The 24110-nt window shown below is 38.4% G+C and overlaps 1 protein-coding gene across 2 annotated transcripts; it reads right to left on the bottom strand.

Annotated features, from left to right (window-relative positions):
* Positions 1-14835: 14835 nt before the first annotated feature.
* On the bottom strand, positions 14836-20679 carry LOC145043712 (TMV resistance protein N-like). 2 transcript variants are annotated; one of them, XM_078992444.1, is made up of 6 exons: positions 20060-20678; positions 18681-19794; positions 18292-18585; positions 15694-18177; positions 15194-15323; positions 14836-15105 (listed from the first exon to the last, which is right to left on the bottom strand). In XM_078992444.1, exons 1-4 carry the CDS (start codon positions 20536-20538, stop codon positions 15697-15699), a joined length of 4368 nt encoding a protein of 1455 aa, XP_078848570.1. In that variant the 5' UTR covers positions 20539-20678; the 3' UTR covers positions 14836-15105; positions 15194-15323; positions 15694-15696. The 2 variants fall into 2 exon arrangements, with proteins under 2 accessions (XP_078848570.1, XP_078848571.1); XM_078992445.1 differs by lacking the exons at positions 14836-15105; positions 15194-15323 and having other exon boundaries at positions 17072-17184; positions 17300-18177; positions 20060-20679.
* Between the last annotated feature and the right edge of the window lie 3431 nt (positions 20680-24110).

Raw genomic sequence — 24110 nt, forward strand, 5'->3', positions numbered from 1 at the left:
TCTATGAAGATTGCCTTGGACTCGCCGAGTCAGGGCATTGACTCGCCGAGTCCTAAAATGGGTGAGTTCAGCTCCCAACTCACCGAGTCACCCCCTGTGACTCACGGCTCAACTCGATACATCATGAAGGGACCAAATCGGTGACTCGCGACCAGACTCGCCGAGTCGCCAATACGACTCGCCGAGTCGCCGCCATGCATCCACCAAATACACCGATTTACTCGATTTCAGTCCATGCCATTCATAGATCTGGACTTCTAGGACACAAATCACACGTAAAGTTTCCAACTTTACGTGTGGATATTCACTAATGTGGATTTTAGGGTGCAAAATGCCTCAAAATGGTAGATCTAGGATGAACAAGCCACATGGGGCCATAAAGCTAACAGATCTGAGCTCCTGGAGCTCAATCTTGCCTAGATCTAAAAGTTAATCCACTTATTACGAAACATTAAGCACAAACAAGCTTGAAGAATTGCTCAAGAGTGTCTCAAATGGAATCTTAAGCATAGAAACAGGGGAAAAACGAGATATACCTCAAGGAAAATGTTGAAATGACACAAAGATGGCTGATCTCCTTCTCCTCTTCTTGATCTACTCCTCTTTTTCCTCAAAACCTTCAAGAACACACCAAGAACACTTCAATCTCTCAAGGAAATAAGGGAAAACGATGTTGGGGGAGTTCTGGGGGTGAATGGGGACGAGTTGGGGCGGAATGAGGGTTTAAATAGGGTGCAAACCCTTGAAACTTAGGGTTTCATCTAGCAGCGGTGACTCACCAAGTCCAGGATATGGACTCGCCGAGTCGCCCACTTAAACGTGTCCTGAGTCTCGTCCCTACTCGGCGAGTCAGACCTTATGACTCGCCGAGTCCAAGGCTAAAATAGGGCAATGCTCAAATAAAATTCACATACCGGAAACCAGGTGTTACAAATCCACACACCAATTCATGACAGTCTTCATTCATATCTACTTCCAACATATGAACGACTGTGGCCCGTTTGAATAATTCGATTATTCTTAATAAACTCAATTATTCTGGAAGTCAAAACATGCAAGGTGAAACACAAGAATAATACTAATCCCATATGGCCTCAAACCTTTGAGTATAAACAAAACACGTTTTATTTATCACCATATCGATTACTCATTATTTGTCATTTCGGGTAATCAACTTTATACTTGAATTATTACACTTGTCCCATGCTCCTAGCATGCACACAATGTTTACCTATGGTTTTTACTTTGTGAAATAGACAAATTGAACACATTTCCAATCATTCTCATTTTACAACTCCAAATCCATTTTCTTAAGTGTAAGAATATCAAATTCTTGTTACTTATAGAATATACTAGATTCTAACACTTTATGGAACGATCCTTTTGTAATGCCACTGCACCAAAGTCTCAAAGACTATTGCCAATGATATTACAAAGTCCTCTAACGTAGATTGTTACAAGACAATTCCTTAGATATGATGTCTCTCACTCAAAGTACATTCCTTTGAGCATCCTTTTGCATAAAAGTTTCTAATCTAGTCATAGATTTTCAATATTTACTTCCCAATATGGACACGCTTCCATATTTTGCATATGACAACTAATTTCTTAATAGAATCTAATCTATTCGTAATGATGTCGATATTGTCCATCCAATATGGAAACATTTCCATAATTTCCAATACTATACTTCCAACTACTCACAAGCGACCAATCCTCGTCGAACTTTGGATTGTTCTTTGATAGTTGTTTAATTATTTTTAGTCAAAACCGATTCTAGTCCCTTTTCCCTCTAAATGCGCTAGACATTTGGAAAATTTTAGAATGGTCAAACATTAAATCATTTGCAATCAATCCTATACCCAAAGCGTATGGGACACGACGCATAATGTTTTATTTGCTATGTTCTCAAAATTCGAATTGTGAAGAGGAATGCCGTAATCATAATCGAAACTTTAAGAACACACTATGTACCCTTGACTAAGTTTATTAACATTTCTCAACCTAATCCTTTAGATTTGAAATGAAGCATAATATTCTCTCCCTTAATTATAGCAAAACAACCTTTCAACTCTTACAACTTTGCAAAGTATGACTCTTGTTTTCTATAATTAATATTGCCAACTATGCAATACGTGCCTTAATAATCATACAATCATAACATTTATGCTCCCACTATCATGGTGATTATTATAAAACATAACACTTATGCTCCCACTAGCTTCGACATGTATTCATAAACATCTTAACTTTCAGAAAAACAATACTTATTGAATTTCTTAAGTTCATGTTTCTAATACTTAGTGCTTTGATAATCTTTTATCAAGACTTCTTGAACTTATACACCTTTGCCTTCGATAGTTCATATGTGTGTCTAAACAATTAAGACTAATTGCCAAACCTCACAATTCAAATTATGGAAAGGGATGCCGTAACCATGATCGAATTCGAGAATGCAATTTTACAATCACTATCTTTTAAAATCTTTCTTAGTGAAAGCATTTCCTCACAATCATTTTCATGAATGAGGAAATCTTATGACACTTAGATTTAAATGGTGTATTTGTTCCTATCCATGTGAATTTGTTAAAACAAAGTTTACAACAAATTCAGACTCATATGGACCAAACTTTCTTAATCATGATTTCTTGCCTTATGGTAGCACAGCTGCCCACCACGTCTTCCAAGTAGTTAAGCATCTCACCTTTTTCCTATCAATGTACCTTTCATTGATCAAGGTCCTTGCCTTTTATTCATTCAAATGAGAACTCATAGGACTCACATGCATAATTAACTCGATTGGATTGGCAGAGAAACAAAATAATGTCTTCACGATAGGTTGTAAACCTCAACTCGTGTGCTAGTGATAATCGATAAGGTTTATTTGATTTGTTCTTGAAACTTTTCAAGACTATTAAGACTCCCACTGACTCCTTGACATATAAGATTCTCTTGTCAATAAACATTTGTTGACCACCAAATATTCAAGAGTTAGTGTAGCTTTTAACAAAACACTTCATAACTTTGGTCTTAGTTGGTCTTTGTCTTATTCAAGACATCACAACTTTCCACAATTGATGAATGTTATAAACCTTCTTAATACTATTCACTCAATGTCACAATCTTGACTTTAAGACTTGTTTTGGAGCGAAGCATGATTGACTTCTTGATTTGACCATTTCTTCAATCTTTGATTCCTCTTCTTGGACATACAATTGTACCAAGACTCACTTAGAGGATCAATTGAGATATGGTTCTTAATCATTAAGACCTATCATAAAGCATAAAAGCTACTCTCCCTTCTTCTTAGAATGGAGAAACTCTTATCTTTCTGCCTACTTGATTCTTCTTATTCATTTTGCTATTGATCTAAACCCTTTAATCAATTCAAAATTACACTTAATCTTATAAGCATAATCATATTTACTAAACCTTTAGTAAATCATGACGAATGTCTTTGTTACTCTTATGGTGGACTTTGATCAACACGCAACTTTGTGTACTCGATCTCCTAGTCCTTCACTTGACACTTTGTCAATGAATTAGTCTAATTTCCAAAATATGAAATTTCTCATTCATCGTGCAACCAAGTTGCATGATTCCAAGTTTCGGTCCAATTAAAACTTGGGTGATGAGAAACTCTCCCTATTTGGTAAATTATTGACATTTCCATAAATAACATAACTAAGAATCATATCCATTCGTTGTAGAAATATGCAAACATCAATTTTCATAACGATTTCATTGCAATGAAGTAAACAAATAAATAAGTCAAACCAAAATTTATTTTATTTATTAAAAGCAGCGGAAAAACGTTTGTCCTTACAATGCAAAATCTATTGAAAACTATGTAAAAGAAAATTTCTAACAACTCTATCATAACTATCTAAGCTCAAAATCCAATCTTCAAGTCCATGAGATTGAGATCCATCTCTTGTGATTAGATTCATCTTGCTCTCTTATCAAGCTTCCTTTCTTTTCACCGATCCTTCAAAACATTCAAATGCAATCTTATCACATCATGTATTAAGAATCAATGAATAGGAACTTATTGGAGTTAGATAGTGGATTCTTACCTAAAGCGTAATCATACTTTTGACTCTCCCATCTCTTAGATCTCTTAGGTAAATAGGGCAACTTCGTCTCCAATGCCCATTCTCTTGGCAATAAAAGCAAACTGACTCTTTTGGAACAACACATGGAACTACCTCAGACATCGTCTTTCTCTTATGATCAAACTTTTCGATCATTGCAAGTCTTTCATTGCCATTGTCTATATCCATAGAGGTCTTGAAGGCAGATTCACCAATCAACTTTGCTTTTCTATTGCGCCAAACCATTGCTGATTCAGCAGCAATAAGCATGTAGGTGAGATCTATAAGTGTCACGTCGTGGTTCATCATATAGTAATCTCTTACGAACTCACTATACGAGTTAGGAAGTAACTGAAGAACCCAATCAACAACCATCGCTTTACCGACAACGGATCTCATCATTCTTAATCTATCAATGTGTGACTTCATCCCTAAGACGTGTGCACACACCGACTTGCCTTCTTTATGTTTACTTGCCAAAAGGGCTTGAGCGATATTGAACCTTTCAATTTTTCAATCTTGTGGGTTAGGGAGAATAATTGGAGGAGGAGGAGGAAGTGAAGCATGATTTCTTGTTCCTCGATCGAATCGTGGAATATCATCTTCATGTGGAATGCTTGTTCCACGGGATTTGAGAAGACCATAGTTGTCGAACTTTGACATCGGGAGAAAAAACGAATTCAAGTTAGTTGATTGATTGAGTCCTTAGTAAATCACCCAAATGAAATACTAAGGCTAGGATCCAACACAATATTCTACAACTCGGGAGAGGGATGCCGTAACCCTAATTGCAGAATATTTGAAGGTAAGTGAATGACGATCCACTAATTTCCACCATGAAAAACGAAAAATAATTTTAAGTTTTAAATCTATGAAAAGTCCTAGATCCTTTGAGATTCATTGAATATTTCAATGGCATGTTTAAATCTCGATATGCCCCTCTTGTTTATGACTGGGATGCCGAGGATCACAAAGTGGGTGTGAATAACCATGCAAACTACATGGTGCCCTCACATGTTACAATCACCTATTCGATGTGCCGGTAAACTACACACGCTCCACCGAACTATGACAAACATTGAGTCACCCTTTACTACCTTTGCTTAGAACCATTTAGTGTGCCGGTAAACCACACACGCTCCACTAACATCTTCGCAAGGGCACAAAGTGTAATTTCATGGAATTGCATCAATTCACTTTGCCTAAGTAACTAAGATTGGGAATTAGAAAAACATTTAGTTACTTTGTATTTCATTATACTTATAATGGAAGGTTTCGTCCTATCCTACCCGTTCGGCTAACGACCCTCCACTAGTCAAGAGTGCGGTGGGTAAGAGTGGATACCCATTCAATCGCCATTTTATAGGCAATTTCCTTAAACACCCCTTATAGACCAGCTTCGTGAATGAGGCCTACTAACGGTAAGACTGACTTTTACTCATACATATATATAATGTTAGACTTTTAATATTATATATAGTATAGGGTGCATTTTATACTTTTAAAATACTATGTGGTTAACTTTAACAATTACACTTTTAATTCAATTAAATGGTTAACCTAAACTTTTATGGATTTATTAAATCTCTTTTAATTATACTCCTTAATTAATTAATAAAACCATAAGGGTGTATTTGAACTTTTCGAAAAATTACTAGGGTTCTAGAATTTAACATTCCTAATTAACTTTTAATCAACTTTTAAATTCCAAAACTTGAGGGCAAGTTTTGAAACCTTTTTCAAAACATTAGGGTTTTAACTATTTAAATTTCAAAACTTCAAAACTTTTGGGTTCAAATTTAAACTATAAAACCTAAAGGGGAAAATATGAAACCTTTCATAACAACAAGGATCAAATAAAAAATAATTTTAAATTAACATTTAATCACATAATTATCCATATTTGATTTATTTAATGATTTCTTGCAAAAAAATTTATCAATTTACTCAAGATAATTAATCAATTATCTTATAAGGAAACAATTATCTTATTAATTGATAATTATCTTTAATTAGATCAAGAATATAGTCATATATATCATAAAATCGGATTTAAATTGATCTAATATGATAAGGTAACTATCCTAATACAAAAACAGCAAGAAATCCCGAGATAAGCATTATCTGACGAGTTGACTCGTCGAGTCAGGCATGGACTCGTCGAGTCTGCATGGACTCGGCGAGTTCAGCCATGGACTCGGCGAGTCCAGCCTCCAGAATCCAAAAAATCGAATTTTCTAGTTATACAATGCATCAATACAATTGAAACCAATCTAGGCTCTGATACCACTGATGGGTTTTTGTCATAAGACATCCTATGTGCTCATATAAACCCTAATGCTTGGATCTAGGTTTCTCTATTGTACATGCAAGTTATCCAAGACTATAAACCCTAATTCTAGCATTCAAATAATCATATTAACATGAGAATAGGTTTATAATGTTACCTTGATTGTTATGTAGCAATAACAATCACAAATCTCCTTGAATTGACTTTGGAAGGCTTAGAGTCACAAGTGTCACTCCTCTAATGGTTCACAAACACCATAAGCAAGAGGATGAAGAGGAGAGAGGATGGAGGCTGCCAAAAACGTGTGTAAACCCTTACGAGAACATTAGCCACGTTTTTGAGCCTTAAGGGGTCTTTATATAGTTCGGCTATTAGGGTTATCTAACAAGGAAACCCTAATTTGGATGCTTAAGCCCTAAGCAACCCATAGACTCCTTTTATCAAGCCCATGGACGATTTCCTTATGGGTTTCCCATTAGAATTTGTCCATCCCTTAATACAAGGCAATCCATGGCCCAAATTGCAATTATCCTATAATTACAATTCCAGTCCCTTAAGTTTAATTAATCTCTTTTAGTCACAAAACTAATTACCAATTAATTATTGACTAATATTAATTAAACAATATGATTTCTCCTTTAATATATTATTCCCATAATATATTAATAAATCATATTTAATCCTTACTCTCCATAATTCATCCTATCAAGTTGCTTTGGTGAAGGCAACCCAAAAGGACCATGCACTATCGGGTCAAGTACATACCAAAATAGTTATGGACTTAGACACTAATCCAACAACTTCTGCCAAAAACAGGAAGTAAACCTGACATCTCGATCGAAAACGATAGAAACTGGAACCATATGCGAGAAACAATCTCTTTGACGTACAGGTCGGCCAACTTCTCTGCCGACGAACTCTCCCGTATGGCTAGAAAATGGGCACTCTTGGTCAATCGATCCACGATGACCCATATAGCATTGAACCCCCTTGCTGTCTTCGGCAATTTCATGATGAAATCCCTCGCGATCCGTTCCCATTTCCACATAGGAATCTCCAGAGGTTGGAGCTTACCATGTGGCCTCTGATGCTCGACTTTGACCATCCTACAGGTCAAGCACCTCTCAACAAACCAAGCGATATTTCGCTTCATTCTAGGCCACCAATAATTCGAACTCACATCACGGTACATCTTGGTGGCTCCCGAGTGAATCGAAAAACGAGACTTATGAGCCTCCTCCATTACCGTCTGTCGGACCCCTCTGGACATCGGAACCCAAACCCAAACGTAACGGGTCAACAACCCGCGGCCATCCTGAACAAACCTGGCGCTTTCACCCTTAATCCTTTCCAACTTCCAATTCTCCGGTCTCATGCCCTCAATCTGAGAATCCCTGACCAAACCCACCAGCGGGGAATCCACCGCTATACTCATACACCTGGCTTGGGTCGAGGACCCAGCTGACTTGCAGCTCAGAGCATCTGCAACCACGTTCTCTTTACTAGGATGGTAAAGGATCTCACAATCGTAGTCCTTGACCACATCTAGCCACCTGCACTGCCTCATGTTCAGGTTCGGCTGATCCATGATATGTCTCAAACTCTTGTGATCCATGTATATAGTACAACGGACCCCGTACAGATAGTGCCTCCAAATCTTGAGAGCGAAAACCACCGCTCCTAACTCAAGATCGTGCGTAGGGTATCTCGTCTCATGCGACTTCAACTGCCACGACGCATAGGCTACCACTCGTCCCCTCTACATGAGGACTGCCCCCAAGTATGTGACGGATGCATCACAAAATACCACAACATCCTCCACTCCCTCGGGGGGGTGTCAACACCGACGCCTTGCATAAACACTGTCGAAGGGTCTCAAACGCCCTCTGCTGCTCGGGGCCCCACCGGAAATCCACCCCCTTCCTCGTTAGACGAGTGAGGGGTACGATAATCTTGGAGAAATCACGAATGAATCTCCGATAATACCCTACTAAACCCAAGAAACTTCTGATGTCTGAGGGAGATTTCGGAGTCTCCCACTGCATTACCGCCTCCACCTTGGCCGGATCGACCAAAATCCCCTCCTCGTTAACGAGATGTCCGAGGAACTGAACCTCTCGTAACCAAAACTCGCATTTTGAGAACTTGGCATACAACCGTTCTCGCCTCAGAACCTCTAGCAGCTCCCTAAGATGCTCCTCATGCTGCTCTCGAGTCTTGGAATACACCAAGATATCATCTATGTACACGATGACCGAGCGATCGAGCATCGGTCTGCAGACTCGGTTCATCAAATCAATGAACACTGCTGGCGCGTTGGTGAACCCAAACGACATCACCACGTACTCGTAATGACCATAACGAGTCCGAAACGCGGTCTTCTCCACGCCCTCCTCCCTCACCCTGACCCGATGATATTCTGATCTCAAATCAATCTTGGAAAACCAAGATGCACCCTGCAGCTGATCGAAAAAATCATCTATCCTTGAGAGTGGATAACGGTTCTTCACCGTCAACTTGTTTAACTCTCTATAATCAATGCACATCTTGTGCGAACCGTCCTTCTTCCTGACGAAAAGGATCGGTGCTCCCCAGGGTGAACTACTCGGACGAATAAACTGCTTACCCAGCAGTTCCCACAACTGAGATGACAACTCCTGCATCTCTGGTGGTGCCAGTCGTTACGGCGCCTTAGCGATAGGGGCCGCACCTGGCACTAGGTCAATCCTGAACTCAACCTGTCTCTCCGGAGGCACTCCGGGTAACTCCTCCGGAAACATATCAGTAAACTCCCTCACCACTGGGACCTCAAGAACTGAAAGCTGCTCTCTAACCCGCGTATCTACAACATACGCCAAATAAACAACACACCCATGCTGAATATACTGCCGAGCCCTGGCTGCCGAACAAAACCCTGATCCCAACCTGGTGCCCTCCCTATATACTACAAGTTCTCCCTCACTTGGGGTTCGAACCACCTCCCGCTGTCCCTCACAGTCGATCATGGCGCTAAAACGCCTGAGCCAATCCATCCCTACAATCACGCACACTTTCCCCATGGGGATTGGAATCAAATCTATCGGGAAGGACACCCTGAAAATCTCCAACTCGCATCCCCGGTAGACCGAAGCAGCAAAAACCCCATGTTCATTGGCGATCGAAACTCGCAACGGACAATCAAGATCATCTAGCGGCACACTGAACTCTCTAGAGAAGGTCTCAGATACAAACGACCGACTCGCCCCCGAGTCAAATAATACCAAAACGGGCAAAGAATTCACTAAAAACGTACCTAATCACAGGTACAATCAATAAGCATAACACAAAAACAATAACTGAGACAGAGAATAGAAACGTACCAACAACCACATCTGGTGCTGACTTGGCCTCCTCGGTCGTGAGTTGGAAACCGTGACCTTGGGACTTCGAAGGCTCCACCTTGACTAGCCTCCCATCTCCAATCCTCACAGTAGCAAGCACGGGGTCCTGCGCTGACTTGGCAGCGAGCTGCGGACAGTTGGTCTTCACATGACCAACCTGATAACAATGGTAACAAATCCTCATATTTGCGGGAGGGGCGGACTGACGGCAGTCCCTGGCATAGTGCGACTCTGCTGACCCCCAGGTCATGTATCAACGGTCTTAGATCGCTTAGGCGTCGGCTGAGACTGTACCGGTGCCTGCCGCTGCTCCTTCAACTGCAGCTCTAACTCCAACTCACGCCGCCTCGCGGCTTCCTGAAGATCATGAGGGTATCACATCGCTGTGTAGACACAAACTGTCGAATATCAGTCTTGAGCATACTCAGATAACGAGTCATCTGAGACTACTCTGAAGCGAACTCCGGGCAAAACATAGCCCTCTCCGTGAACATACGGGTGATCTCCATCACAGACTCCCCATCCTATCTCAATGTCAAAAACTCCTGAGCAAGCCGCTCCCGTTCCACGCGTGGAACGTAGCGGGTGCGGAACATATCTCTGAACTACTCCCAAATAATAACAGCCCGTTGATCATCAGAATATGAACCTGTCGTCAATCTCTACTAGTCCTTTGCCCCGAGCCTAAGTAGGTTCAGAGCACACCTGACCTTCTGGTCAGCAGGACATGAGCACGTGAAGAAACATCCCTCCACGTCAGACAACCAACGCATAGCCCTGATCGCATCCTGTGTACCATCAAATGTCGGGGGCTTCGTATTATCGAAGTCCCGATACTGGAAAGCCCTACCGGCTCCTCCTCCAACCCGTGCCGTAGTTACAGCCGAAGTGGCTGCGGTGGCAGCTGTCTCTACTAGAGCTGCATATCGCTCATCAAAATATTCAACCATCGCGGTCTTAATCGACCCAAACATCTCTGGTAGCTGCGCTCAGAATGCAGCAGCAATCTCATCGTGCATGATCTCTCGGATCCTGGCATCAAACTCCTCAATCCCTATCTGAACCACAGGCTCAGGTGCTACCGGCACCTCCAACCCTCCATCTCCCGACCCCGATCCTGATCCTGATTCGGATCCCGAAGCAACACGTCTCGTCACCACCATACTGAAATACATACATACACACACACACACATATATATACACACACACACACACACACACACACATATATATATATATATATATATATATATATATATATATATATATATATATATATATATATATATATATACAAGTCATCAAATAAATAACGTAATGCTGGGAGACCAAAACCCAAGAACCCTAGGGGTTGTGATTTCCTTGCTACGCGTATGGGTCCTGTGCTTTCAATACTACGGGCCCATACTACATTCCACACCTAACCATATTTATCTCAAGTATCACCACAACGCCCTAACGATATCATCAACATAAAAATTCGCCCAACCCTCACTTCTAGAGGAATATCAACTATCTCACATCTAATCTCACCACTTCTCATGACTCATATATCCATGAAACTTCCATCATCCCCTACAGCGCTAGTGCATGCTAGCTGTAATTAACGTTGGACCCAATAGACTTTTGAATATCCAATCCTACCCGAAGGCCGATTCAATATTCTCAGGCTATAAGGTCTTTATTATGCACAACCGCGATGCATACACTAAACATCTACAATTATGATGTAAATTCCACATACAAGAAACCCTAGGCTAATAGGCATCAAGCAATCAGGTAATTCTATCATGTGATTCCTGAAGATCCCTAGCCTAACACTAGCATGCTGTTCTAACATATCAGGATACCAAATAACTGCATGGCATTTTGGGGTTTACTTACAGGCTCCGGATGATCGTACCCTTTGCATCCTCCATCCTTTATTTTGAAAACCATTTTAAAACTTATTTTCCGAAAATCTCCTTGATTTGAGACTGGATTCACACGAGTGTTCCTCCAATTCACTCAAACCAAGACTCTGATACCAACTTGTAACAACCATAGATTTTACGCCAAATTCAAACTTTTTAAATCCTAAATAAAAAAACCAAATACTATATAGTAAAAGCTATATCTCCTCCATGATGGGTCAGATTTTTATGAAGTTTATATTTTTTTTTTTGGAATCAAGTTGAGGTGTACATTCCGAATATGTTAATCTGCTCATAAGATGATACGCCTTTTTGGGCACTTATTTTTGAGCTTATTCGTCGTAATAACTGTGTTTGGTAAGGACGTAATCGAATATCTTTATTAACAAATTGAAATATTATATTACTATCTTGTTATACTTTATTGTCTATGTCGATTTCTAAAGGCGGTCGGTGACGCTTTTGTATTGGTTGTCACATCATTGATTGAAGGGAAATGTATCATCTAACCTTAAAGCTTAAGCTCATATCATTGCTTGGAGCATTAAATTCGAATTTAAAGGACAAGGGCTTGAAAACCCATCAAACATCCTCTAATCTTACAAATCTCACAACTATTTATTGGTTAAAGCTTGGAGATAGATCAAAGAGTATAATCACATCAATTATTTCACAATAACAACCTAATTTAATTATGAATTTTGTTGATGGTGAAGGAAACTCATAAAAACAACTCCAATCTCACAACCATTTGTTGGTTTGGATATTGAAGATGGATTAAGAAAAGGAACTACATCATTAAAATCATATAAACATCACTAGTAGAGTATGAAATTCGGATTTACCATTTCATCAAAACCATAATTCGAATTTGGGGAAAAAGAGGAAGAAGAATTACATTTGATGCAATATTTTGGAAGGATTTAGTAAAGATTCATCAAGCAATTCCAATCACCAAAACACCATGGATTTAAGATGGAAATTTGTTCAAATAGGAGGAGAAGGGCTAAAAACATGATTGGGAATAGGGATTAACATGATTGGGAATGGGTGGGGGGTGGGGGGGTGGGGGGGGGGGGGGGGGAATGTGAAAGAAGATGACTTCAAAATAGACCAAAAACTTTTGTCATTCCTTATAAAAGCCTTTATAAAATTACTCCAAAGTAAGGAACAACAGTTAACTTCCAAAACGGTCCCTTTCCATCCTAACCTCTACAAACTAAGTCCAAGTCACTAAACTTTTGTCATTCCTTATAAAAGCCTTTTTAAAATTACTCCAAACTAACTAAGAAACAACAGTTAACTTCCAAAACGGTCCCTTTCCATCCTAACCTCTACAAACTAAGTCCAAGTCACTAAACTTTTATCATTCCTTATAAAAGCCTTTTTTAAAATTACTCCAAACTAACTAAGAAACAACAGTTAACTTCCAAAACGGTCCCTTTCCATCCTAACCTCTACAAACTAAGTCCAAGTCACTAAACTTTTATCATTCCTTATAAAAGCCTTTTTTAAAATTACTCCAAACTAACTAAGAAACAACAGTTAACTTCCAAACGGTCCCTTTCCATCCTAACCTCTACAAACTAAGTCCAAATCACTAAGTTGGTCAACTCTCAAGTCAAACTAAGTTTCACACATTTGATGCAAATGATCCTTCTAACAAAAATACGTTGCTAGACATTAAAATTCCATTATTTTACAAATACCAACTAATGAAATTATTTTTATCATTCTTATTTTTTTTAATCATTTCTTCACATTTCCATTATTTAATTTATTTCGATTTGATATATTTTATTTCAGATTAAAGAATTTTTTTTTATTTTTATCAAAAAGCCCAAAACTTTTAGCCCAAAAATAAGATGCTACAATCCACGTAATTTGGTGTGAAGACCAAGTTAGGACCAAATTCGATTGATTGATACAAAAAAAAGTCAATTATCACGGATAAAAAGATGTAACATTGACAAAGCATGGGCTGCATGGCATGGGGTGAGTTGTTTGAATTTTGCATGGCAATATTACAAATACAAAGTATCAACATGCTACTGTTAAGTGTTAACTATAGAAAAAGTTCTTCTTCACTTAGGATTTGAATTTCACGCATAGGCTAGATGTACTTGAAGAGTGTGAGCAAGTCATGCTTGTACATCGTGCATGATAAATAATACCTGAAAAATGTTTTTTCAAGGGTACAATTCTCATTGATGGAAGCAAGTCAAAGATTAGAATACGTTGTGTATGTGACAACGATTAGATCATATATGCATAATCGGTACCGCTTAAGGTCCGATTCCGGTAAGGGACCGGTTCAAGATTGGATATTGGTCCTATGTGCTCATCCCTATCATACCTACACTCTCGAAATAGATATATTTTTAATTTCAAGACCTGAAAAGTAATTAAATATTAAGAAAAAAAAACAAAGAAGATGAATTAAAAAAAAAAAAAGTCAGCTATTTAGTTGCCCCACGCACCAAGCCCAATCCTTCTAAGTTCTATCTGACCCAAAAGATAATCCATTTGTCGGACTCCTTATTCCTTAACCCACCAGGCCCAATTATATACACCCGTGACCCGACCCATTCCTTTTCCTTGAACAGTAGAACTAGAAAGAACACAACAAAATAACACCAACTCCAATTTACCCCACCGCCAAATTTACCCCTGCCACTGCAGCTCCCGTCCGTCTGCGACACCCACCGCAACCACTGTCGTCCGACCAGAGCACCACCGTCAGGCTTCGCCTTCCACGCTCTTTTCGATTTTCATGTTTAACTCGTCTCTCCCGTACCTCTCGCACACCACAGCAGTCAACAATATCGAACTCCCAACCATCGCACCATCCACTTCTTCTTTTGCAATTCAAGTATAATTTATGAAGCTTGATTATGCCTCTGTAGCTAATCAAGTTGATCATTCTTCCTTTCTTCATTCTTTCACGAGTTGTACTTTTGGCTTCCAGATTGATCCTGGTTGTATGTTCACTTTGTGCAAAATCGTCGGCATTTAAATAGGCATCTAACACCACTTGATTCAAGACTTTGATTTACATTATATGAATTCTGCGCTACTTTTTATTGATGGATTAGGATTATTGTGGTCTTGGACCTTGTTTTTCCATATTGATTGCCTTTATGAACTGAATTATAGTGAGGTGACAAAAGTAGTTCCACAATAAACGTTAAAACCATAACAATAACAAGTCCATGAATCATAAATAACAAACCAAAAAGTAGTTCCAAAAGTGACCAACTAAAAATTACTTCCCAAGATCATTAAACCCAGGTTCATCTCTCATCATCAAACCCTCCAATGTCTTCTTCCATCTCATCTTCGTCCCTAAGAGCAATATCACCATTGACCATCCTCAACTTCAGCGTCCCAGCATCCTCCATGTTCAGTGCAATATCACCATGGCAGCTGTCCGGAAGGAACCAATGGCATGATCAAATCACTTTTTGACATGTGTAAACAATGTTAATTCAAGGGGAAAACAGAGTTAACATACCATCACTGCCCATGATTAGATCCAAAGCCAAATATTCCGCAAGGAACTGTGATATGTTTGTCCAGTTCTATAAGCAGCACATGCAGAATGATAACCATGTGTGACGATTGCTTACTGATCATTGGAACTCCTGATTACAGGAATTGGTTCATATGTTAGAACCAATAGCAACACGAATACAATTAATTTCAAATGAAGAAAGGGGATAAAGGGAATAATTTTTTAGATGTTCGTTAATTTTCACAAAACCCATAATGATGAACAATAATATTCTATGATATGCATGTAAAAGAAATGGCATGGCCGGTTTTTAGGACTCCGATAAGGCTCCACATTTAAAGACAAATGATGAATAAGATACTCTACGGATTCTAATAGTATGTATAGTACTTGTATTTTTGTGAATATGATTGTTGACTTTTATTGTCATAAAAATTTAATTTATAAGTCAAAATCAAATCAAAGTAAAATGATATATCAATGACAGAGAGAGAGAGTACCTATTACAATAGTTCCATCGTGAATGGGGGTGGATCATATACATGTAAGGTTTGCATCTCGGATGTAAACCCACACGAATCAAGAAGCTCTATCGACCCAACAATATGTAGACCTTTCAATAAAAGAATGCTCTGCGGAAGATGACTTATTCTTGTACCTTCTATACTCAACTCTTTTAAACATTCTCTACAGCCAAGTTCCTCAGGTAACCTCTCAAGTAACGAACAATCATTAAGTTGGAGATATTTCAAATGTTTCAACATACAAATGCTATCTGGAAGACGTTCAATATTTGTATCTGACAAATCTAGATTCTCTAAACATTCTAATTGGCCAAGATCTTCGGGTAACTTTTCAAGATGCGAACACGATTTAAGATTGAGATATCTCAGATTTTTCAACATAAAAATGCTATCCGGAAGACGTTTAATATTTGTATATGACAAATCAAGATCCTCTAAACATTCTACTTGGCCAAGATCTTCGGGTAACTTTTCAAGAAGCAAACACGATTTAAGATTGAGATATCTCAGATTTTTCAACATAAAAATGCTATCTGGAAGACGTTTAATATTTGTATCTGACAAATATAGATTCTCTAAACATTCTAATTGCCCAAGATTTTCGGGTAACTTTTGAAGATCCAAACACGATTTAAGATTGAGATATCTCAGATTTTTCAACATAAAAATGTTATCCGGAAGATGTTCAATATTTGTATCCGACAAATCCAGACTCTCTAAACATTCTAATTGACCAAGATCCTCAGGTAACTTCCCATGAAGAAAACATGAAATAATTTGGAGAGATTTCAGATTTTTCAACATACAAATGCTATCCGGAAGATACATAATCTCTGTAGATGAAAAACTTAGCTCCTCGAGACATTCTAACTTGTCAAGATCCTTGAGCACCTCTATAATATTGCCTTCGAGTTCAAGCCTTCTTAAACATCGTAACCCACAAATAGTTCCTGAAAACGTCTCCAGGTTAGTGCAAGCACACATACCTTGAGAAATAAGCATCTCAACATTTCCAATGGATGAAGGTCGACGTTCTACATAGTAACAACTAAACTGAAACTTTGGCAAGCTATTTTCGGGATGAAGTAGGCAGCTATCTACGACATTCATAGTCAGATGTAACTCAGCTAAAGGGCCAACCTCAAGTGATTCATCAACGCTACAAGAAGGGTAATCAACAAGTACACAAGAAGTATAATCCTCAAGTGGCTGATCAATACTACAAGAAGTATATTCCTCAAGTGATTCATCAACACTACAAGAAGTGCAATCCTCAAATACACAAGAAGTATAATCCTGAAGCGGTTCATCAGCATTACAAGAAGTATATTCCTCAAGTGATTCATCAACACTACAAGAAGTGTAATCCTCATGTACACAAGAAGTATATTCCTCAAGTGATTCATCAACACTACAAGTATATTCCTCAAGTGATTCATCAACACTACAAGAAGTATAGTTCTTTATCTGAAACGAAAAATGTTCAAACCCCAGAGTACGTAAGTATAAGTGAACAAGCTTTTTCAGACCACCAATGGGAGGGAGAAGTTCTACCAAATTACAACATTTTTCAAGATCTAACCTCTCGAGATTTGGAGTCGGTCCAAGGTCAAGGGTTCTCAACTTTGAATGACTAACGTTGAGGTTGGTGAGCATTTGACATTCATTTCCCATGTAAAGTTCTTCCATATGAGAATTTTTATAAAGATCTAGATTCCTGAGATTTGGAGTCTGCCCAATGTCAAGGGTCCTCAACTTTGAATTAGTAAGTCGTAAAGATTGGAGATTTAGACATCTATCGGGCATGTGAAGTTCTTCCAAATTGTTGCATTCAACAAGATACAACTCTTCAAGATTTCGAGCGAGCCCAAGATCAAGGGTCCTCAAACTTGAACCTTCAAGGTTGATGTATTTGAGCTTTAAAAATTCAATGGGCATGTGAAGTTCTACCAAATGACAACATAGTCGAAGATATAACGTCTCGAGATTCATAGTAAGCCCAAGGTTAAGGGTCCTCAACTTCGAATGACTGATGTTGAGATTGGCGAGCTTTTGACATTCATTCCCCATGTAAAGTTCTTCCAAGTAATGAGAATCTCCAAGATCTAATTTGCTGAGATTTGGATTCAGCCCAATGTCAAAGGTCCTCAACTTTGAACGCTCGAGTAGTAAGTATCTGAGATTTAGACATCTATGGGGCATCTGAAGTTTTTCCAAATTGTTGCAAAAGCTAAGAATCAACTCTTCCAGATTTGGTGCCAGCCTAAGGTCAAGGTTCGTGATCAACCTTGCACCTCGGAGGTTGACATATACTAGCTTTAAACATTCAACAGACATGTGAAGTTTTACTAAATTAGAACACTCTCCAAGATCCAACTTCTCAAGATTTGGAGCAAGTCCAAGGTCAAGGATAGTCAACATTGAAGAACTAAGGTCCAGGATTCTCAGCTTGTTAAGAACCTAAAGATTAAAAAAAAAAAAAAAAAGCAAGATGAATGTTAGTGTAACAACAAAGCAATCTATGTATAGCAATATAATAATTCATGCAAAACAATCAACGAACCATAATTCTACCTTTCTTTCTCCCCCTTCCCAAAGTTGTATGATTTCACTGCCAACCATCTTAAGTGCAACAAGGTTATTAGCTTGAAATGTTATGGGTAAAGACCTAAATGGGTAATACATCAAACTCAAGTATCGTAAAGCATTTGGAAATTCGGGGTTGACTATATTAGAATCCCAATGCCGAGAACGAACAGCTCCCACGGAAAGAAATCTAAGTTCCTTCATCTTTCCAAGTCCTTTTGTATCAAATTTCCGGTCGCGAATTTGAGTATCAAGCCGAATGCACCTTGTCCCTTTAGTACCCTGTAATCCAAAAGAGGCCACCATGAATCTTGTAACTTGTAGCAAATGAAATTGTGTTAGTTTTTCCTAACTTACAAATAAAAATTAATCCTTACCAAATCATTAGCCAATATATTTTCAATTTCTTCGTAGATCCACAATCGGCTATGTTTGTGAGGTTTGTCCGGGTGCGAGCGACGTACAATATTTCTGCCCATTTCTTCAATATGGTCATGCATGCCCACATACTTGTAATCATCAGAATTATCATTAATAGTTATGAGAGATTTTTGCTCAAGAACTCTTAAACCATTTATAGCATGAAACCCACAGCTTTCAAGCGCTTTGATTGCATCGTCTTTCCGCCAACCTTTCATGATGCATGCAACATCTAGAAAAATTTCCTTGTAATCCTCCTCTAGAGCAATATAGCTTATTTCCAATTTTTTCAGGGTCTCATTTAACGGAATTGTTTTTAGTCGTTCTAGGGCATCTTTCCATTCAGGCTTATTTTTACCACAAAGAAACGAACCCAAAACACTGATCGTTAACGGAAGACCAGCGGCATAACGTACAACTTGTCTTGTTAGATTTTCATACTCTTGAACTGGAATCTCTCTCCCAAAAGCATACGTATTGAAGAGGCGAATTGCTTCCTTATCTGATAACAAATTGACATCATGAATTAACTTCACATGGTGTGCTACCAACACTTGCTTGTCTCTTGTTGTGATGATAATTATACTTCCCGGCATAAACCAACTAGGTTCACCAGCTAAAGCCTCAAGCTGGTCTTTGTGATCCACATCATCCAGAACAACAAGAACTTTTCTATGATGCATCATCTTTTTTATCAGGTGTTTTCCATCAGAAACATCTTTTATTCTGATTTTTTTATCATTCAAAACATCTGAAAGGAGTTGATTTTGCAAAGACTTCAAACCCAAGAAAGATACAGTTGAAACTTCCCTGACATTCTCGACGAAGCTTTTACCTTCAAATTGAAAGGATATTTGATCAAAAAGAGCTCTGGCCAAAGTTGTTTTCCCACCACCTCCGATCCCCTTGATCCCCATCATACGAACATCATCAGTACCGGTTCCTAGAGATGATAAAACATCATTGATCCGGGACTCCATTCCAACTAAATTTTCATCAACGTTGAAACTAATGGAACGTAACTCCAATGAAAGCTCCTCAACAATCTTTTTGATGAATTTAGCTTCATGCCTGTATTGTAAAGGATATTCAATTAGTTTACTCCCCTATGAGATTTACAACATACAACCCTATATGAAAAATAACCAATATAGTTAGTATAATCATATTTTTATGTTTAATCTTTTAACAAAACTTGCAACTTGAGTTAAATTTCTACAATCTAAGATGCCATTTACAAGCCTTTTACATCCAGGGTAAACTTGGATCAGAAAGAAACAAACCATTGAAAAGAAACTAACACTAGAAAACGGCAGAGTTCTAATCATGGAATTACCCATCCTTGGTATTTTTCAACACCCATCCAGCCAGATCCGCTGCTTCTTTCAGAGCCTCTCTCCATTTCCCAGCAGCCCCTTTCTTTTCATGTTCTGCAAAGGCTTCCCTCACTGCCCCGCTTTGTTTCCGGACATCAGAAGGTTCTACGTCATAGAAAATAGAGTAAGCGGTATGTTCCTTCATCCTGTGACATTCCATTATCTTCACAAGTTCATCCAAGCACCAAGAAGAAGATGCATAGTTCTTGGAGAAAACAATGATGTAGAATTTTGAATCTTTGATGGATCCTATGAGCTCATCACTTATTCTTTTCCCTTTCTTGATTCTCACGTCGTCCTTGTATGTGTGAATACTTTTGTGCTGGAGAGCATGATAAAGATGATCAACAAAGTTCTTACGAGTATCTTCTCCCCTGAAACTCAAAAACACATCATACTTAAAGCTCCTGTGAACGGATGAAGTTGAAGAAGACGCCATTGAAATGAAGGATCGATCCTATAAAATGAAATCTTTGTTGGGAAAAAGTTTATGCGAAACGATTACGAAGAGATTTGGATGAGATGAATCCGGATGATCATCATAAGAGTGCAGGTTATGATTTATGAAGATAAAAGATAATGTGAGATGGTGATGGGTGTGGCCTGAAAACTTTTGGAATTCGGTGGAGAAAGTCAAACCACTTGTTGAATCAAGAAGCTGTAAAATTACTTATCTGAACAATTTAAAAATCAAGGAACAATTCTATTTACATGTATCTTTCACTTCTCTAATTAGTTTTATTTCGAGTTATATATGATTAAGGCATAAGGTTGTGAAAAATATTTACCATATTTACCATTTCTGTCAGGAAAACAAAGGGAAGTGCAGAAGAAGAAATGAGTTTCAAGAATATTATTTCCATTTCCAAGTCCCTGTATATTTAATATTTCCCCTTGGTGTCTAACTTTTTCTTCCATAGATGGCCGGGTGGGTGTCAAACGTGAGTTGTTGGGTTTTAATCATGATAGGTTGTTATTTTAATTAGTGTTTTAGTATTTAGTTTATCTAGTAAATTAAATAATTGGTAGTAGGTTGAAAGTGTCAAAGAAGGACCGGGTATTAGGGGAGTTTAGTATTTCCTCCTAGAGTTTAGCATGTACTAGCTATAAATAGCCTCATATCTATTGAATATAGTGTGCAGTTTTGAGTTACGATTTCTTCGTTTCTCTATATATTTATCATATATTAAACAGAGGGCATTTTTCTTTAGTTTGTGTGGGAGTTGAGGGCCTGTTTTTCCAACATGAGTGGGGTATATCGACTACAAAAAAAGATGCAAGTTGACTTGGTAAAAGTAAATTGTTTTTTAGGGTTCTTAAGATTTCAACTCTTGGAATCCGTTGATAACAGTAAAGAGTGAATTTCATTTTGTTTATTTTGCTAGGTCGGAATTCGCAGGCGTGTTTCGATTTCAAAGAGATGTTTACCTTTGTTTTTTTTTTTTTTTTTTATTTTTATCTCTTATTATCTTTAACATTATTGGCATTGTTCCTGTGACTTTGATGCGCGTTTATGGAGCACTTGGCACAATTCTGAAATTAACCGCCGTTGTTTTTTAAATAGGTTTGACCATATTGACGCCATTTCCGGTTGAGTTTGATTTCAAAGAGATGTTTACCTTTGTTTTTTTTTTTTTTTTTTTTTTTATCTCTTATTATCTTTAACATTATTGGCATTGTTCCTGTGACTTTGATGCGCGTTTATGGAGCACTTGGCACAATTCTGAAATTAACCGCCGTTGTTTTTTAAATAGGTTTGACCATATTGACGCCATTTCCGGTTGAGTTTGATGTGTTTCTGACTTTCTGGGGCACCATTCCACTCGCAAGAACTGGTACCCGACAAAGCTACATTGAAGAACAGTGGGCAAGTTCTTCTCTGTTTTTCTGCTTCTTTTACCAAAAAAATTTAGCTATTTATTTCAACTTGAATTAATAAGTTCAAATCATGTATTTCCTTTTAGAAAATGAATATTATAATTTACATATGTGTTTTTTCTGTGTTCTTTTTATTATTTATAAAAATGGTCTTTATTTGTGGGTTTTATTATGGATTTTATGTCTCTTCATTTATTTAAAGCTCTTAAATATGCTAAAAGGACCATTTTATCATTATTTTACACTTTAGTGAATTATTAGTTATTAATTAAAACTAGATAAAATTTCACAAACGGCCCTAATGCTTTTCAATTTTCCCTAAAATAGTCCTTATGATTTTTTTTTTGCGTGGATGGCCCCTTTAGATCAAATCTTGCGTATAATCGGTCCTTATGACTAACATTGTTCGTTTTTCTCTTAAACATAAATGAAAAGACTATATTGTCCTTTTATTTATTATTAACCGGTGGGCCCTCTCTCCCTCTTATCACACCTATCTCACTTTTCGGGTTGATACTTCACACTTAAAAGAAATCAATGAATGACAGTTTTACCTTCTCCCACAACCTCTAACCCATGACTTGCAGGTTTCATTAAAAAAAATCGATGCATAAAGTTGGGCCAGACCACCATTTTGTAGCGTAGAGCCGCCGCCTATAGTCGTTCTAGAGACTCCTCTGTGAATTTTTATTTCAGTTCATATCCATGTAGGGACACTCCCATGTTTCACGTTTACTTTCTAAATACACATACACACATAAAGTGAATCAGGACTATAAATCACCACCTCAAAGGTACCACCACCTATTCATCTCCTTTGGTTGTTGATCTGCCCTCACTCATCTTGCACTGTCGCTCTACCTTTCCTCTTCCCCACCCGCCACCGCCTCTTCACCATTGATTTCTTAAGCGGTGGCGGAAAATATGAAAAAAAAAAATATTTTCAATTTGTTTTGATTTTTATGTCCGATTCATCTCCATTTTTTTGTTCCATCTCGATCTATGGTAGTGGTGTTCTATTCTTCTGCAAGTGGGTAAGACCCTTAAGCATTTGAGATCCTTGAGAGTCTTTGTGTGTTCTTGAAGTGAAGGAGAAGCTTTGGAGAAGAAGGAGTGAGAGTCCAGGCCCATGGATCTGAGCATACCTATGTTGGGAGCTTCACATAGAGGTATAAACTTCAAGCTTTCTCTCTCTTTTGATTTGTGCATCATAGTAGAGTATTTTAGGGTTTTGTCCCAAAAGTTGGAGACTTTATGAGATATTGAACTCCAGAGACTATGATCAACCCCCCCCCCCCCCCCCTTTGAGTGTATTTAGTGGTGTAGTGTCATAAAAATCCAATCTTGGGCATTGGAATCAAGCCACGCATGAGATATAGGCTTTTTGAGATAAGAGAGTGAGTGTTTTGTGTGTTGTGACCATATCAGCCATGCAAAGGCTTAAAGTCACTGACTTTTTGAAGTAAGAGCTATTAGGGAATCCAGATCTGTGATATGAGCCAAGGTCTTAACTGATTAAGACCAAATGAGTAGAAAGAGTGAAACTGGGACGTACGTTGGGCGTAATCCCAATATGCACAGCGTAAGGGTCGAGCATCCCCGATGCCTGCATGGCAGCAGAGTACACCCAACATAGAGAGCTGGTACGCGCAGCGTACTCTTTGCCGTTGACTTTTGGTTGATTTTTAGGGTTTGGTCAATCTGTGGACTTTTAGGCTATGGAGGGGTAAAATGGTCTTTTACTCTTCCGTGAGTTTGTAGAAGGGTTAGTCTGGCTTCAGTGAGAGCCGTTATTAATTAGGGATAATTATCGTTGTGTTAGGCGGATGCTAGATCGGTGATTCGAGTTCGAGATTATCCGAGTTCTTACGAGGTGAGTCTTCTCACTATACTTACCATGAGTGGTATCCATGAGTGACCAGAAGGTCTTTTGTGCCTGTTTGAGTTACATCATATTATGCATTTTATCTGTGTGGTATATATGTTGTATTATGTATTTTACTAAGATAGGACCGGAGGGTCCAAACTGAGTTGTGGGACTGGAGGGTTCCATTGAGATAGGACCGAACGGTCTAAAAGGAGTTGTGGGACTAGAGGGTTCCACTTAGACAGGACCGGAGGGTCCAAACCAAG

This window comes from Lactuca saligna, chromosome 4 (genome assembly GCF_052625555.1).
Source record: "Lactuca saligna cultivar CGN05327 chromosome 4, ASM5262555v1, whole genome shotgun sequence".
In the NCBI taxonomy this organism is placed as follows: domain Eukaryota; kingdom Viridiplantae; phylum Streptophyta; class Magnoliopsida; order Asterales; family Asteraceae; genus Lactuca; species Lactuca saligna.